General features: G+C 37.1%; 1 protein-coding gene across 2 annotated transcripts in view; it reads right to left on the reverse strand.

Annotated features, from left to right (window-relative positions):
* Window positions 1-13030, reverse strand: part of LOC149138151 (phosphoserine phosphatase, chloroplastic-like) — a 206818-nt gene extending 193788 nt beyond the window's left edge. Inside the window, exon 1 of one of the 2 annotated variants that reach the window (XM_089447977.1) lies at window positions 12644-13030. In XM_089447977.1, the coding sequence (XP_089304103.1) occupies window positions 12644-12911 (268 nt within the window). In that variant the 5' untranslated portion in view covers window positions 12912-13030. The remainder of the gene's footprint in view (window positions 1-12643) is intronic. The other variant, XM_089447976.1, reaches the window with a different exon arrangement.
* Window positions 13031-18419: the final 5389 nt, after the last annotated feature.

Genomic DNA, 18419 nt, shown 5'->3' on the forward strand with positions numbered 1-18419 from the left:
ATAGCAGTGCACATTTTTGCAAAGGAATTCCTTCATGTTTGAGCAATCAAATATCCAGGATTCATCAGTCATCAGTCTATCAGAGTTATAAACCCATTTTGCAATGTTTGTAATGTAAATGATTCTAGTAAGACCATATATGTATGTAACAACCTAGGTAAGCCTATTATTTTTGCGATGATTTTCATCCTAGAAGGTTTTTCCTCTCACGGATTCATCTGTGTTTAGAAACACAGATGGTCGGCAAATTTTTTCCCTCTAGCCTCACCCCAAAGCTAGGGTGGAATTTATCGTCAAGGTCTTAGGTAAGTCCTAGTGTTCTAGTCGAATCTTCTATAAAAGCGATTTGGGAATAATTTATGCTAATTGGCAAAATTATTTTGTTACAAGTCACTTGGCCTACTAGATCATATTGGTCGCAGAATTGGATAAATTATTAAGGGTCTATGTCTAAAAGTGTTTTCCCCTTTCAAGGGTTGAGTTAATTATAATATATTGACATAAAAATATTTTGGTGCATGGTCCCTCATATTTAGACACCATGGCATAAATATTTAAGGGTGGAATAAATTACGAATAGCCTTTAGTATCAATTAATTAATTTTTCTAGCCAAAATAAATTAAAATTCTAAGCCAGAAAATTAATTGATTTTTATTTTTGGTTTTCCGGCAAAAAAGTGGTTAAATAATTAGCCGGAATTTGGTCAGAAAATAAAAATGAGAGAAAAATAAATTCTCTCCAAGTGAAAAATATTAAAAAAGTGAAAGTGCACTTTTCAATAAGGGAATCTCCACAAATCAAGCAAGAAAATATTTTTGGCCTAGAAAAATCATTTTTTTAATGAAAATTGAATTTATGGTCCAGGTTGGTTAAGAGAATGGGGGTTTTTCGAGAAGAAAATGTCAGAAAAAATAAATAAATAAAAAAATTTGGGACCAAGAAAAAAGGCAGTGTCAAGGAATTCGAATTTTTTCTCAAGCAATCAACGGTGGAGATCATTTTGACATGGATCAAGCATTTAATGGTGCACCTTCATGGAACTAGCCATTATTCACTTGGAAGCCTCTAGAGCTCTCATTTTTTCTATATAAGGAAGCATATGCTCCTCATTGTATCATCTCTGGATGTTGTGCTCTGGCTTTTTGGTCTTGAAGCTCTCTCTGTTTTGAAATAATAATACACAAGTCTTTGGGGTGAAACATTGTGGCTCTTCTCTTATGGATATGGTAATGAATTCTTGAGCTTAATTTTCTACTGGTGATTTTATTTGTTACTTCATTTGCTTACATAGAATTAACTAGTGTATAGCTATCTTACACTGGTAATTAGATCTGGAAAATATTTTAGGATTGGAAGTGGCTAGTGTGCTTTTGTTTAAGTTGCTAGAATTTTCTTCCATTATATTTTTCATGTCTCATCTGAAGCTAACAAAATATTTTTGAGGTGTGTAGAAAATATTCAGTTGAAACAGATCTCAAGCGTAAGGGGATGCTTTTGCTTAAGTTAACCAACTCTTGAGTGATTAAGTAGGAGAGTTCATTCTATTTTACTTGAAGGATTTATCTATCAAATTTATTGCAGGGTTTCTGGGCTTAGGCTTTGAGAAAATCATTCATTTATTTACTTATTTGAATCAAAGAGCTATTAATGAAAAATATCTGCTTTTTTCTTTAGAGCTTGTATTTATATATATATGTAAATAAACTTTTCTTTTGTAAATGAATTTAAATTTTAAATTTCTATTCTTTATTAAATAATTATTTTTATTTTTTAGGCTTTTTCTTATCTAAAAAAACAAAAACAAAAACAAAAAAGGAAAAAAAGGAAAATTATTAAATTTCATTTTTATTGAGCATTAATTGAAAAGCATATTATTTAAAAAGTTAGCACTATGGAAAACTTTGTATGTATTTATTTATAACCTCAGCCATCCATAGTCTTTTTGTGTTGTTGTTTTTTTGTCTCTTGTAGGTCTGAGAAGGAGAGAAGGGTTCGAAAAATATTTTTTTTTGCAGGTCTGCGTAAGGGTCTCTGAGCTTTTCTCCTGGGGCTGCAAAGCCTGGGAGGCCCAGATCTGAGCCTCAGCATCATTATTTTCACGGCCACAGTCCTGAGCGGCCTGTTTTCTTCGCCATCTATCTAATCCTTGCATTATAGTCACTGAATAATTCTTGAGAAGGGTTTTATTTATTGTTTTCTGGAGAAGGTGTATTTCATCATATTCTTTGAAGGGTTTGAAAGAAAATGAGTAGGAAGGGCTCAGCCCTCACCCCAGTCTAAACGGCTAGGGTTTGAGGCCTTACGCTATACCTTTTTTGTGGGTTGTTAGACTTCAGAACTTATCTTTCTTGGAAGCTGCAGGATTTGAAGCTTGGTCTAAGCATTTATTTGAAATTTTTCTATGGATTTTAAAATTATTTTGTGAAGTTGTTGGCTTTTAAGGACCTCAAGAAAATTTTGCCTTCTAAAGCTAGGCCGCAAAGGGGTTTTCTACAAAACTTCTGATATGAATTGTTGATAATTTCCCAGGGCTGCAGGGACATTAAATCAATTTTTTTGGGGCAATTTCTGCAGTAAATTTGTGGAGGTCGAATCTTGAAACCATAAGAAATTACCCAGAATTTCCTTAGTAATATTTAATTCAATTTTTTTGTGGTTAAATTGGGCTAGGCTGCATGCATTAAGGGCTTGAATTTCATTTGCTGCCTAACTTGACAGGGAATCACAAAAATTTTAAAAGGGTTTCTCCACTAAAATTTTGTTGACTTAACTATGTTCTTTTGCAAGGTTCAAGACTTCTCCAAACTGACCTCTTTCTACTAGATGTGAGCTTAAAATTTCCTCCAATACCTGGTGCTCACGGAAAGTTGATTGGCAGGATTATAAACAGTGACTTGTTCATTAAGAGACATATCTCTGGTATCAAGGAAACTTTGCAGCAAAGAAGTTGTTTGTTTTGGGACTGTGTTTTTCTTTCATTTTGATTAATTTTTCTTTTGTTGGATATAGCTACAGGAATTTAGAGCACATTCACTGTTTGAATATTCAGTGATTTATTTTGCAGAAAATTCATATAAAAATTGACAAAGTTTGTTTTAAACTTGGCATATAATTGGCTGATCTAACTCCTGTTGTTTTTTTTATATATATCTGGAAAAGCTTTGTATCTTGCTGTGAGCGTAGAACTTTCATATCACCTGGTGCAAAATATTTTGAGGTTTCAGGTCTTTGCATTTTAGGGGTCTTTTCATCTACTTGGAGCTTAAAGTTAAAGTGACAAATTTTAAAGCCTTCCTTCATCAAATCTGAAAAATTCCAAGGGAGTTTCTTTCAGCCTGGCCTCACAAGAAAATCAATTGGAACAATAGTAATAATAAGCCTAAAATCGCACATGATAATTCCAAGAGTAATCATAAGCATTTAACTTACATCTTTTGCAAATTCGGATGACTGATTTGGGTATTGGAGGATTGATATTTTCACTACAGTAATCTGATCTTTCATTAACAGTGGTATTTTGTGGAGTGGTGTATCCTTTGCAAATCGACCATTGGTTTTAGGTCTAAAATTTTGTCTTGCAGGGACAGTCATTAGTTCTTCCTTAAAGTGACGTTTACCTTCGAAATATTGAGCTTTCTTTACTGCAGAAAATCATTTGCTTTAGAATTGTTGGCTTGGGAATTTTCCTCTTGTTTTCATCTAAGACTGTGAGCCCCTCTCACTGGCATCAATTTGTTGGAGGACTGGTTTTGTTGTTGCAGCAAGTTCAATCATCAAAGTGCTAAGCCTCATATTGAAGCAGAGGATCCATCATATTTGTGCACTATTTTATTGGAAAGACAAAGGAATTCAAAGTCTGATCTCTAGATATTTTTTTGGATCTGTCTTTCATCTTAAGGAGTTGTCTTATCTTTGTAACTCTCATATCTCTGTTGTAAAGCTCCTTGAAAAGAAGAGCCTTTCTTTCTGTCCTAGAGGCTTTTTTCTTTTTTTTCCATTTGTAAGTTCACTAATAAAGCAATTTCTTCTTTTTTGAGGGAGCTTGGAATTTGTTTCCAAGGCATCCTGTTTCTCCTTATTTAAAAGGGAGATCTTGTGTTTGGTTTTGTAACTCACTAACTTGCACACTGCATTGCATCTTCTAATTGCATTCTCTATCTTGCACTTTCCTAGTTGCTTCTGATCTGATTTCATTGAAGTATTTCCAGCCTTGCTTCAATTGTTGTTTATGATCTAAAGTAATTTTTCTAATAACTGTTAGCAATTTCATCTGCCTTTTCCACGATTGAGAATTGATTATAATATTTACTTGTTCAACCATCTAAACAAGCAAAGAAGACCTTAAATTCTCTATTGTATAAAGGCATTGTGGAATTTTTGCTCTAACTCTTTTAACTTTAATCATCAGTTTTGCTTTTGAGTAACTATGGTTACTTCATTGGTTATTGTATAAGCTAATCTTGTGTTCTAAGTGTTTATCGTAATCTTTGGATTGATATCTACTTCCCTTGAAGCAGCATTGTTATCATTATAGTCCATTGAAAATCTTGCATCAATTTTTGCATTCTAGAGTTAGATTTTGCATTTCACCTAGCTTAGTTTGCATCTACCTATTTGGTTTTGTCTAATTTGGCATATTGTTATTTTGTGAGCACTCTATCTTTACTTGCAATTCTATATTACTGCTCTTGTATTGTCATTTAATTTCCTTGCTCATTGTCCATTGATATTGTTACATTTATTGGAGCATCTCTTTAAAAACAAAGTACAGGTTTCTTTTATTCTTGCAAGGTAGATTTTCTGCTCATCTTTTAATATTGTGCCATTTCCTATACTAATACTTGTCTTGCAGCATTATTTATCTTGTGACTTGAAATATCTTGCAAGTGTTGAATCTCTTCTAAGCATTGTTATAAGGCACTGGTTTATCATTGTTAATCTAGTCATTGTCTTATTTATCTTATTGGGATTGTCCTGTTAAATATTTACATTGCTCTTTTAATCAGTGTTGAAAATATCGGTATCGGCAAAATATCGGCGAGGGTCCAGAAAATATCTTATCGGCAATATCGGCAAAATTATCGGCAAAATATCGGCAAATATCGGCAAGCATAAAAAATAATTTTTTCAAATTTTTAAATATAGCCGATATTTTGCCGATATTTTCAAAATATCGCGATATTTTGTCGATATTTTCCGATATTTGCCGATATTTTGAAAATATCGCGATATTTTCAAAACAGAAAATATCACAATATTTTCTCGGCGATATATCGTTTTGCCGAAAATATCGCGATATTTCCGAATATCGGCGATATATCGCCGATATTATCAACAGTGCTTTTAATAATCAAGCTTGCTAAATAATTTTAATCAAGTTGCTTAGATAAAGAATTGCATTGCCCTTAGTCTCCTGGACTTGTTGTTGCAACAAGTTTTCCCTTTCTAACTATCCTTAGGGACTACCCCCCTTAGCTTATCTAGGAGAGAGCTTAAACAGAGTGAGTAGGGAATAGGTGACAGCCCCTACTCTGAGGGTTGTGCCTTAAAGATTATACCTTGCGGAGTTAGAAACTTTTCCCGCACTTAGGTGTACGTCTTAGGCGATAACAGGTTCCATTGTCGGTCCTTAGTATCTTGATCTTCTTCCCTGTTTGATTTTCCACCAATGCTTTGAAATAACAGAACCATTTGAACATTCCATCATTCTTTTTCAAGAAATAGATCCATGTTTTGCGAGAGTAATCATACACAAAGATTGCATAATATGAGTATCCTCCTAATGATGTTACGGGCAACATACCAGACAGGTCAAAATGAACCAATTGAAGAATATCGGTTGTCTTTTTTTCACTAGAAAGAAATGGTCCCTTAGTTTGTTTCCCAGTGACACAACCCTGACAAACACCTTCCTGATTCATGTTGAACTCAGGGATACATGTGACCATCTTCCTTACCCTAGGTAAGGCTTTGTAATGTACGTGGGCAAATCTTCGATGCCATAGCTCAGATTGAAGAAAAGTATCACTTGCCAAATCTCCCAAAGGACTTCCTCCAACTTGATAGAGATCATCAACCCTAAATCCAAGAGTAAATGCTTTAGGGTTTCTTTGTCAAATACGTACCTTTCCATCAACGAATGCTACCTTGAAGCCTTTATCTTCCATCGTAGGAATAGACACCAAGTTCTTCTTCAAATCGGGCACATACAATACTTCTTGAAGATGAATTGTTTGACCTTTATTCAAGTGAAGGGTGACAAAACCTATCCCTTTCACGAGGTAGGTAGCATTATCTCCAAGTATGATCTTCAAATTAATCTTCTTTTCAACCAAATTTGAGAGGGCCTCCTTGTACCAAATGAAGTGCCTTGAGGCTCCACCATCAATCAACCAATGATCCAACATATACATAGTAGAGGCAGTAGATAGAGCGGAAATAAGATAAAACTCATCTTGTTTTTCTACAACATTACTTTCATCATACCTAGCATTTCTTGTTCTCTTGGGAGGTCAACCATTTCCATTTCGAGAAATGGGAGCATTCCTCTTTCCTTTGTTGTTCAACCTGTTGTGCCTTTGATTGCCATTGCCTTTGAAATTGTTGTGGTTGATGTTGACGTCATCCCTTGGAGAATTCTACTTCTGAGGACACTCTCTAGCCAGTGGTCGAACCCGTTAAAATTGTAGCACCTTCCTTTTCTTCCTTCTTTGAATAACTTTTTGAATCCTTGACCCTGTCTCCTTGGACCAACATTATTCTTCCCCTTTGCATGAGCGGAGAATGCAGTAGGCTCGTTTCCATTGGAGGTCTTATCTCTCTCCATCATCCTTGTCTCCTCTTGAGTGCATCTAGCCAATAACTAATCAAAATCGCGGGCTACAAACTTTTAGAGTGAAACTGCAGGCTGCAAATCTTGCCTTGTATTTTTCAATGCTTCCATCAGCCCCATGCTTGATCTTGTAGAGCCATTTGGAGATTACCACAGATTTTCCCTTTCGTCTTGGCACAATATCCCATACATCATTATTCATAATGGACTCATATTTTTTGGCCATTGCATCCTTCCAGACTTGTTCCTTCACAGCTTCTTCAAAGGTACTAGGTTCAGCGTGAATTATCTTGCTCATGGCTACAGCATAGGCTTGGTACCTACATGGCTTCTTGCTTTCCTTGAAAGTTCCCCAAGCAGCAACATGTTTCTCAGCATCTTGTAATGTGTCCTTGAGCCACAATGGTCTTTTCCTTGTAGGGGGATCGCATGGAGGAGGATACATAGGATCCATAGGCTCCATAGGCTCATCAACGATCTCCTTCTCAGATTTAGGCACAGAGGGACATTCTAGGATATCCATCTCATCACTATTGTCTTCAGGAGGAGTAGGTGGAGGGAGGTCACTTGCTTTTCTAAGAGAAGCATCTTCATCAAATGTCACATCTCTACTAACTTCAACTTTCCTTTAACCAGAAATATATATTCTAAATACTTTAGAATCTTCACTATATCCAATAAGCGTACCTTTCTTTCATGTAGCTTCTAGCTTATTTCTTTCGTCCTTCAGCACATGGAAGTGCATGGGGCAGCCAAAAATTCGAAGATGACCAATATTAGGATTGACACCTGTGAATACTTCCTCGGGAGTCTTGTTGTCCAAAGCTTGATGAGGCAACCTGTTTTGAACATGTACCACTGTGTTTGTCGGTTCAGCCCAGAGGAACCTTGACAACTTTTGATCATGGACCATAGCTCGGGCAGCTTCCACAATGGACTTGTTCTTTCTCTTAGCCACTCCATTTTGTTCGGGAGTGTATGGCACAATGGTCTCGTTCTTGAGTCCTTCCTTCTTGCAAAAGTCTATGAATTCATTTGAGATGTATTCCCCATCATTGTCAAACCTCAAGATCTTTATTTTCTTCCCTGTATGATTTTCCACCAAAGCCTTGAATTCCTTGAATATTTTGAATGCCTCATCCTTGTGCTTCAAATAGTAGATCCATGTCTTCCTTGAGAAATCGTCAATGAAGGTGATGTAATAAAGATGACCCCCAAGTGAATGCACAGGCATTGGACCACATATATCATAATGAATGAGATGAAGGATTTCTTCCGTCTTGTTTTTGCTAGAGGGGAATGGTCCCCTTGTCTTCTTTCCACTTGCACACCCAGGGCATACTCCATCATGTTGAGCTTGAACATCAGGGATCCCAAAGACCAGCTTCTTCAACTTAGGAAGTGCATCATAGTGTAGATGGGCTAGCCTTCAGTGCCACAACTCGCTTTGAAGATTTGTATTATGGACCATGGCTAGAAGGGGTCTTCCAGTGACTCTATAGAGTCCTTCAAACCTAGTTCCCAATGTGAAGGCATTTCTCATGTAGGATTCAATAGGCCAAGTAAGTACTTTTCCTTTAATAAATGCAACCCTCATTCCTTTATCCTCCAAGGCAGATATCGAAACCAAATTCTTCTTCAATCCCAAAACATATAATACATCATGAAGCAAAATAGATTCCCCAAATTTCAATTGAAATTTGACAGAACCAAAGAACTTTACGCGATGAGTGGTATTGTCACCAAGGATAAAGTTCAGATTTGTCTCCCTCTCTACCAAATTAGAGAGAACCTCCTTGTATCCATAAAAGTGATGAGAAGCCCCGGTATCAACCAGCCAACTATCCCAGGAGTGTGGAGGAGATGAACTAGCTAATGTGGAAATAAGAATATATTCAAATTGTTTAGTAACATTGCTTTCCTACCTGGAGTTTCTTGGCCTTTTTGGAGGACGAAAGTTATCATCATGATCATTGAGGGAGCCTCTTCTTCTTTCATTCCTTCTATCATCGCTTCTTTCAAATGCCCTGTTGTTGTTGCTTATAGTAGTAATGAAAGTTTCCCAAATGAAAGGGAGGCCTCTAAGAGTTACAATCACCATTTCTCTATTAGGTGTGATTTCCCCAACTCTTAGCAATTGATCTCTAATACGAGATATCCTCATTATGTATGACTGCATGAATTCTCCTTTGTTCATCTTCGTGTCTTTGAGTTGATCTTTCAAAGAGATGATTTCATTCAAATTGTTGACTTCATACATGCCAGCAATCTTGTCATACATGTCCTTGGACCTTCTCAAATTTCCAACATAAGCAAGTAGATTATCTTGTAAACCATCAGATATAATTTTATTTGCCTTTAACTCCCCTTTCTTATGCTTGTTTTTTATAGTAGCGAAAGCATTTTCTGGAGGCTCAAGTATTCTTCCTTGAATGAAGTCCAACACATCATTGTTGTCAGCTATGATCTCCAACCTAACTTTCCATGCAGCAAAATTGGATGAATCACCCAGCTTTTTATGCTCCTTGAAGAAAGAGGAAGACATTTTTACCAAAAGATTTTCCCTTTTCAATCAGCTTCTTGAGAGATGGATGCTCTTGCTCTATGTCTCTTGGGATTGTCTTTACCTCAACTTCGATACCATGTTAAATTTTTATCACTTGTTCTATGCTGCAACTATTACTTCAGCAATATTTAATAGCATTCAATTTCTCAATTTCACTTCTTCAATTTTCCAATGACAGTAGAGCAATAGTAGATAGAACAAATAAACAAATGCACATAGAAAGACAACCAAGAGACAAGAGACACAAATTTGGTCAAAGACCAGGGCAAAACCCACTGTGGGGAAAACCCTTGCAAATCTTCTTCTTATTAGATTGTCTTCAAATGTTCAGCAAAAAGAGTACATCATCCAAGAGTCAAAGTCAAACTTTGACTTAGCCAACATTCAATGTCAATATTCAATATCAAACAATTATTCAAAGTGGTCAACAATGGTCAAATCTGAACCTCCTGTAATCTGCCCAAGTCAACAGCAGTGCAGTCAGCCCTAACTAGTCAGCAGTCAACGGTCAACACAACCTTTTAGGAGCTCGATCAACTTTAGTCAAACTCGGCCTCAAATGTTGATCACAGTCAGCCCAAAACAGTCTTCAAAATGCAGTCAAACTCGGTCAAAGGAGAGAGATAGTCTGTTGTCCCTGTCTGCAATTTTTTGCAGTCAAACCAGAAAGTCAACTCTAGTCAAACTGCCCAAATTGCCTTGGTTTTAGTGCCAGTCAACTCAGCCTCAAGAAATCAAACTTTTGCAAGTCAAAGGAGATCAAGATGTGAAGTCAAACTTGGTCAAACTACAGTCACACTGTCCAATTGAAAAGTCAACACAGAAAAGTCAAGATTGCCTCCAAGATCCTCGCACGTGTGAAGAGAAGAGAGCTGCCCTTTAACCTGTACGAACCAAACAAATGAAGAGAGAGAAGAATGTGTGTTGTGTGATGTCCAAATGAGGCATGAAGGCACTTATATTTATATGCAACTTGAGGGGTGCCATCTTATCCTTGAGATGTGTCTTTTGACCCAAGGTCGACCTTGACAATTTTGAATTTGTGGGCTTGTCCTCAAAAATCCACTTTTCCTTATCTGAATTGAGTGATCTTTAGGTCGATTTTGGTCCTCTCGAAAAGAGGAATTTAATGCAACCATTATCTCCATCAATTGATCTTTCCAAAGTGGAATTTCACCCTAGTTGCATAATTTAACAAACCCTACGATCAGTCTGCGGTCATAGTCAACAAAATGCCTTGGTTCCTGTGCCAATAAATGTGGCCTGCCAAAAACAAAATTCTAACCCAAAAATCGCAGTCAAATGTGGTCAAAACACCCTTGGTCAATGCTGGTCAAACCTGCAACAGACTAAAATTTCAGCCCTGTAATTCATCCTGCAATTCATCATTTTGCTGCCACACGTGTGAGGAAAAGAGATGCCCAATAAGTTGTACAAACCAATCAGATGAGGAGAGAGAAGAATGTGTGTGATGGGAGGATGCCAAATGAGGTTTGAGATCTCTCATATTTATACAAGTCGTTGAGCGTGAAGAGACATGTGTCTTGGGCTTTATGAGCCTACATGATGATGTGGCCGACCTTGACAATTTGCACATGTGTGGGCATAAATTCAAAAACACATTTCTACTTATCCAAATTTAATGATCTTTAGGTCACTTTTGGTCCTCTTGAAAAGAGGAATTCAATGCAATAATCATTTCCATCAAATGAGTTGTCCAAAGTGGAATTTGGCCCTAGTTGCCAATTTTAACACTTACTTATCTTATGCTTGCTAACACTTGATACGAAAGTAGAGCTACTTGGCAATTTGTAGACTATTCTTGGTTTCTTAGAATCTCTAATTATTCATATGCATTAGTAGTAGGCTATTACCTCTCATGTTATATAGCTTTTCTTGTTTCATTTCAGATTGTTGCTTTTATGACAAGGAAGTGTTCCCAACAATTAGGTCTTTCCACTTTGGCAGGGAATCAAGAGGTTTGATTCAGATTCATTTATGATGGTATTGGTAGAATATTCCTCTTGCTATCAGTTGTATGGCAAGCTCTGGTTACTACTCCAAACGAGCATTTAGTTAGTTGCATATCATATTGCACTGTTGCATACATTTTGTATTAGTTGCATTTCGTTTTCCATACCCAAATAATGGCCCTTTCCAACAATTAGGTCTTTCCACTTTGACAGGGAATCAAGAGGTTTGATTCAGATTCATTTATGATGGTATTGGTAGAATATTCCCCTTGCTATCAGTTGTATGGCTAGCTCTGCTTACTACTCCAAACGAGCATTTAGTTAGTTGCATATCATATTGCACTGTTGCATACATTTTGTATTAGTTGCATTTCATTTTTCACACCCAAATAATGGCCCTTTTGCTGAGTGAACCTCTAAAGTTGACAAGGGGACATTTACCCATGTCGACAAGTGGATGACTTCTTTTACTACTCATGTCTCCAGCAGCCCGTGAACCTATAAATTTGCAAACAAGTGCAATGTCGATGGGTATCAGTTAAATGGTGGGGATTGCGGCATATTACGCCATCACTAGAGTAACGATCTAAGGGAGATCGCCCCACTCCCAGCAATGCAGTTGGGGCCACGAGTAAGTCTTAGACTACTTTGGTAAAATATATGCGCCATATTATAGCTTCTTAGCCAAATACAAGTATGCCCCTTTCCAACTGGTTGTGGACAATGTGTTAGTTTCTGTTGCCAAAGACGGGAAACAAAACAGAAAAATGGACCCGAATGAGAAACAAGGCTTGAGGGTTTCAGTCGCTAATAAACATAAACCCATCACCCATCCCAATATATATTATGAATATAAAATGCACTAGTGATGAGCGAACCTCACTTTCAAGGGATAATGCCATGACTTCGTATTGGGTGATCCCTGAGCTTTTGAGATTTACAAGTGACAAGTTCGACAATGTGACATTTGTCAGTTTGCACCCTCAAAGATTTTAACCCTGTAAGGATATATATTTAACCCTGTAAGGATATATATATATATATATATATATATATAATTGCCTCGATTTTCTGACATGTGATTAATAGATCTGTGTCACGGATCTCGTTTAAAAACGGAACTATGTTGAAAATATCAAACTCTTTTTCTATGAATTCGCCTCCTCAGTGTGAAATTCAAATAAAATGCATCCCAATTCACCAAATTTACTGTACAAAATATCTGCAAATTAATGTAGATTAAAAACAAGAACTATAAATAAATGATTTACCTTCAGAAGCCGAAGTTTTAGCAGCATGAGGCATTGTCGGGCTGGCTTCAGCTCCCATGGCGTGTATTATGTGACCACCGGCTCTCTTATTCATCGCGGAGCAGATCAAATTATTGATCCTCCCGGCGCCCACTGACAGCGGAGGATAACAGAGATCCGCACTGAAGGAACATAATGGATTACGTAAAATCAGCACGGCTGACGGGCAAGACCGAGTTAACGGTGATCGAACAGGGTTGCAGCACGCCGTCCCGCTTAGCCCCGCCATTGTTAAAGACTGGAATCCGTGGAGCGAGAATTCTTCTTCGTCATTTCGTTAAATATGAACCAGTGTTACCAACCCCACCAGTGTTACCAACCCCACCAACCCCGGAAAATCTATTCGACATATTTGTTGCCGGTGTGGATTTCACACCCTGTTTTGAATGGAATGTTCGAAATGGCAGTGCGAATTGAGAATTTTAATTTAATTAAATAATAATTATTTATTACTAAGTGAATTATGAGTATTCAATTTATATATAATATTTTTAATAATATAAAACAATTAATCACTGAAAATTTATAAACAATTAAATATTAATATTTATTTTTAAATTAGTTATATTTTTTATATTATTAATAATAATATTTTATTACAGCCGATAATGGCTTAGACAATCGGCACCGGAAGTCTAAGGAAAACGGTAAAAGGTTTAATCATTACCGAAGTAACGGCATGATAGGACTCATAGGAAGGTGGTGTTATAGGCGGCGGCAGGCCAGCCCAACTAGCGATCATTACAGATTGAGACATAGATTTCAGGGCATCAGCAAAATTAAAAATAGGACACTTGGGAGAGAGCCGTATAGGAAGATATCAATAACATTTATGTGGACTGCAAAACAGGCAGGGAGGATCAAGGCCCAGCGTATGGAGAATCGGAATGAAAGCAAGCAGGGTATGTCCGACACCATTCTCATACACAGCAACCGTTTAAACGTACAGAACACCTGGCAAATTGATAAATGGATCATGAGCAGCCACACTCATTCCAATTCGACCTGCATCTGCTTCGAATGTGTGAACCTCAATCAAATTGATTACAGCAGTACTCCTACCTACAGCGGGTTTAAGACCGAATACAGAAGGCTCCACATTCGAAAACACTATAAAGTTGCGGGCATTCGCCTTGTTTCCCTCACAATTTCTTTTCACAGTGAAGAGCAAGCTCCCGTGAGTGATAGTTGCCTCTGCTGCAAGAAGCACAGAAAGTTAAGGATGGAGGAGGTAGGTTGTCGTTGTGCTGCTGCGAAGCAGGACCTGCTTGAGGCAAAGAGAGGATATGAAACCCGTGCTGCAGCTAGGAACAAACGTAAGGTGGAAGAGCTGGAGGCTAAGGTCAAGCTAGCGGAAGAAGGGCGCACGGAGGAGGAGATTGCAGAGAAGGTTGATTGGCTGAAGGACCCGGGCACCCCATCGAAAAGGGCTACTCAATTTATCAGAACCAAGGCCGAAAGCTGGCGCACCAAGATGCTCATAGCCAAAGCCCTGGAATCGATTGAGAATGAGAAGCAGCCCATTGTCACTGAAGTGAACCTCACGGAGGCTCAGATGGAGAAAGTTATCAACTACAACAACTCTCTGGAAGGACGGATCAACACGGTGCATGAAGCAGTTCAAGTGGTCAATAGGAAGCTGACCCTACTCATCAGGATTCTGAGAGATACGGCCAACCCAGCTCCCGGCACTCCGCAGCCTACCACTACTGAGGTTCAGGATAATGAATCTATGGCGGCAGTGCAAGCCAGGATGGACACTCAGATGAGGCAAATGGGTCTGGATACCATAAGTCAAATGGGCAAGTACATTTAGGGCTTTCCTCTGTTCTGTTTTCTCCGGCGTTATCTATGCTTCTGTCTATGTCTGGTTATGTAGATGTTATGATATGTAAGGTCTGGACTATGTCGGCTTATAGAAACAAGCTCAGGTCGAGCCACCCTGCGAGGTGTGCTTTTTGCAGCCTCTTTTTTAGGAACTCTCTGAGCAGGTGTTTAGATATGGTTCATTGTTATTCCCTGCTTTCGATCTGCCACGGCGGATTTTTTGTACTATATTTTGTTATATAATATAAAAACCTCTGACTTACACAAAAAAAAATAATAATAATATTTTATTAGTATTATTATTTTAAATTAGTTATATTTGGTTAGATTTCAGACTTTTGTGATACATATTAATAGTGGGATTGTTTTTCTAATTAATTATATCATTAAATTTTGGTGGACTTTAACTATCTAATGTAGCTTATTTTTGAGACAAAGGTGAAAAAATCAATTTATCCAAATGTTTAAATAGAGCAGAGATGCATCCAAATCTTAGCAGTTATGAATTTGTTGTTAAGAATTAACCGTTAAAAATTAATTGCTAAAAAAATTGATTTATTTATTTATTTTTACTTTTACTTTTGAATATTAAATTAAATTAATATTTAATTATAAAATTAGAATTAGCAGTTATAATTATATTATTTATTTTTTATATTATTAATTATATAAACCATTATTATTTCTAAGTTAGTGTTTTTAATTAAATTAAATAATTAAAACCCATGTTATGTAAAATTGGTTTTTTTAATAATTAAAAGCAATGTAGTACAAGCAAATGTGATATGAAATGAGTTATAGATTATTTGGCACGTAGAATTGACACCTTATCATATCAACCTATGAAATTATAATTAGAGTATTTTCAAATTAAAAATATATAAATTATAAAGTGAGAATGAATATCCACTATTAAAATCTATATTAAACAGAGTCTTTCGATAAAAATTACATGAGAGAATGTTTTTCGAATCAACAAGTGTGGTTCATCGTCAAGACTAAATGAAGACGCATACCATGACAAAGGCTTAAATAGAGAGCAATGTAGAGACATAATTTTAAGTAACGGCTATATTTGAACAATAATGTTTAAATTACAATATTAATTTATTAATATATTAAAAACAAATATTATTAAGTAACGGCTATATTAAACGGCTAGTTTTTGAAAAAAATATTTAAATAATGATATTATTTCATTAATTTATTAAAAATATTAATAGGTAATGGCTAGTTTTTGAAAAATTATATTTAAATTAATTTATTAAAACCAAATATTACTAGTTCTTGAAAAATAATATTTAAATAATGATATTAGTTTATTAATTTATTAAAATATTAATATGTAACGGATATATTAAACGGTCAGTGTTTTGAAAAAACATTTAAATAATGATATTATTTCATTAGTTTATTAAAAATATTAATAGGTAACAGCTATATTAAACGGCTAGTTTTTGAAAAATAATATTTAAATTTGTTGGACACCTAATCCTTTATGGGTTGGTGTAGAATGTGAACAGCGATGAGAGTCCAAGAGACCTTGGGATATGGAACCCAACGGTCACACTAATGTACTATAAATGTATATCATTGTCAAATAATAGATGTACTCTCTTGTTTATCTTTAATATTCTGTTGCTGCCATGTGTGTGTTTAACATGGTATCAGAGCAGGTACCTTCCTAACCTGTTCAAATCTTGTGTGAGCCACTAGTTTTGTGGCATTTGTGTGCATTTCAGCTCTGCCATCTACTATTTTGCTGCCATTCTCAGCCTGGCATGCCAAACACTCCTCCTCACTGTGCACCTACTCGAATGCTCTGAAATCTGCCTGGAAACCTTGGCACCCCTCAGAACTGTATTTTTAGTATGTTATTCCTTTGCATGCGCTGCAAGAAGTCCCTCTTAGGCATGTGACGCAGGTATCTCATTCGTCATGTTCCAGTAGTCTTTCTCCGAATAGCCTTGACACTCCAATTATATTTACGGATGCGCTTTGATGGGTTTCCCCTCTGCCAACCAAATTTGAGTTGCCCCTTTGCCCAGAGATTGTCAATTATGTAATATCGCTGCACTGGTGGAGCCTGTTTTTGTCAGCGTATAGGGTGTTGTTTGGAAATGAAAATCTACTCTCTATCTCTTAGAACCGTTACTTGTGATCTTGCATGAACGGTTACTTGTTGATTTGTTGACTGTTCGGTTTCTCCTCAATTTTTCTGTTCTCTGGAGCTTTGTGACTCGATTACTGTTGTGAATTACACTCGACTCCTGGTTTGAATACGCTGCCATACCACGTTTTCTATTCAAGAGCTTTGAAATTGCTGCAACGAAAATCCATGCTCACCAACGCCCTCTCCTGAACGCTGGTGCGCATCCGGGGATATTTGATAGTCATACCTCTGCTCCTCTTACGTTTCAACTCCACGCTGCCTCTGTCACGTTGCCTCTATCATGCATTCCTCCAATCGTTGGTGCAAGAGCTCTTTCAAAGTCTCGAGTTGATCAAGTTCCAGACCATGATGACCAACACGTTGTGCCATGATGTCCAACATCCTTCCCATCCATGGGGGATCTGCACTGCAGACTTCAACAACCTTGGTGGTACATTCACTCATATAATCAATGTCATTCAAGTATTTCTGCAGTAGGATACCCATATTACTCAAAACTTCACTTGCATTAGTTGGTAAGTCTACATGCTTACCCTTGATTTGCTCAGCACCTCTTGAATTGTTATCACTAGAACAAACTTGCCTTTGCTCCAAAAAAAAAACGTATCTATTATCTCCATGAGTCTACTGGGGCAGTGAGATAGCACTCAGACACCTTTCATCGAACTCCTCGTCAGCATATATATTGAGTGAAACGTGTCTCAAATTCATAGTAATATGGTTGGGTAGTTGTCCGCAAACACAACAGTGCATTCGCTCACTATCTTCTTTCCTCGCAACCTTTTGTGCTTGACAAGTAGAACAGGAAGCATCTGGGTGCCAAAGTAAAAAATTATGAACCTGTTGAATTTCCAGGCAACATGGATTAGAATTATCGAACCTTAGCATCAATCTTTCCTTTCCACTGATATCAGAAACAGAGAATTCCCGTATCTCCAGGGGCTTTTCCATTAGAACTCCTAACCGTAATGCCAGTTGGGCTGGATCAGAGAGCTTTTAACACCAAAAGTGTTATGGAAAAAGACGAATCTTGTTGCATCTGTTAGAGGCCACTTCAGGAAGCCAAGATTCACTACTAAAAAGATATATCAACTATGGGCAGATTTATCATTTGGGCACGAGTTTTGTATGGAAATTGTTGGCTGAACGTACACATATGTATCCTCCTTGTTGTGCTTGTAAGGCAAAACTGAGAGCCTCTCCTGGACATTCGTTGAAAGGAGCACAATACAAGATTGAGCTAGCCCACGCTAGAGGTTATCCAGACTATAGCTGCACTTGTTCATTTCCGGGCCAACCCAAGTCTTCTTTTGCACAAAATGGTCACCTGTAGCTTAACAATGATTGTTGCCATGATCCGGACCTTGGGAGGAGGCCCCCAAGATCTAAAAGATTGAAATGGATCTTGGGAGGAGAGACCCCCAAGATCTGAAAACTTGCATTGCCAGAAGAAAAATAGGAGAATGACTGATCCGAATCTTGGGAGGAGGCCCCCAAGATCTAAAAGATTGAAATGGATCTTGGGAGGAGAGACCCCCAAGATCTGAAAACTTGCATTGCCAGAAGAAAAATAGGAGAATGCCCAATAAACAAAACCACAAAGAAACTTTTTTATTAAAACCGATAATAACTGTAAAGGCTACATTGTGGCAGACAATCTGTCCTTTTACAAAATGTGACTTGATACCTATAGTATTTTTCAATTACAATACCACGGGTCAATTCCATGGGTGAATG

Source organism: Pinus tabuliformis, chromosome X (assembly GCF_031772625.1).
Source record: "Pinus tabuliformis cultivar Carrire ecotype Pingquan chromosome X, CPIR1, whole genome shotgun sequence".
Taxonomy (NCBI): Eukaryota; Viridiplantae; Streptophyta; class Pinopsida; order Pinales; family Pinaceae; genus Pinus; species Pinus tabuliformis.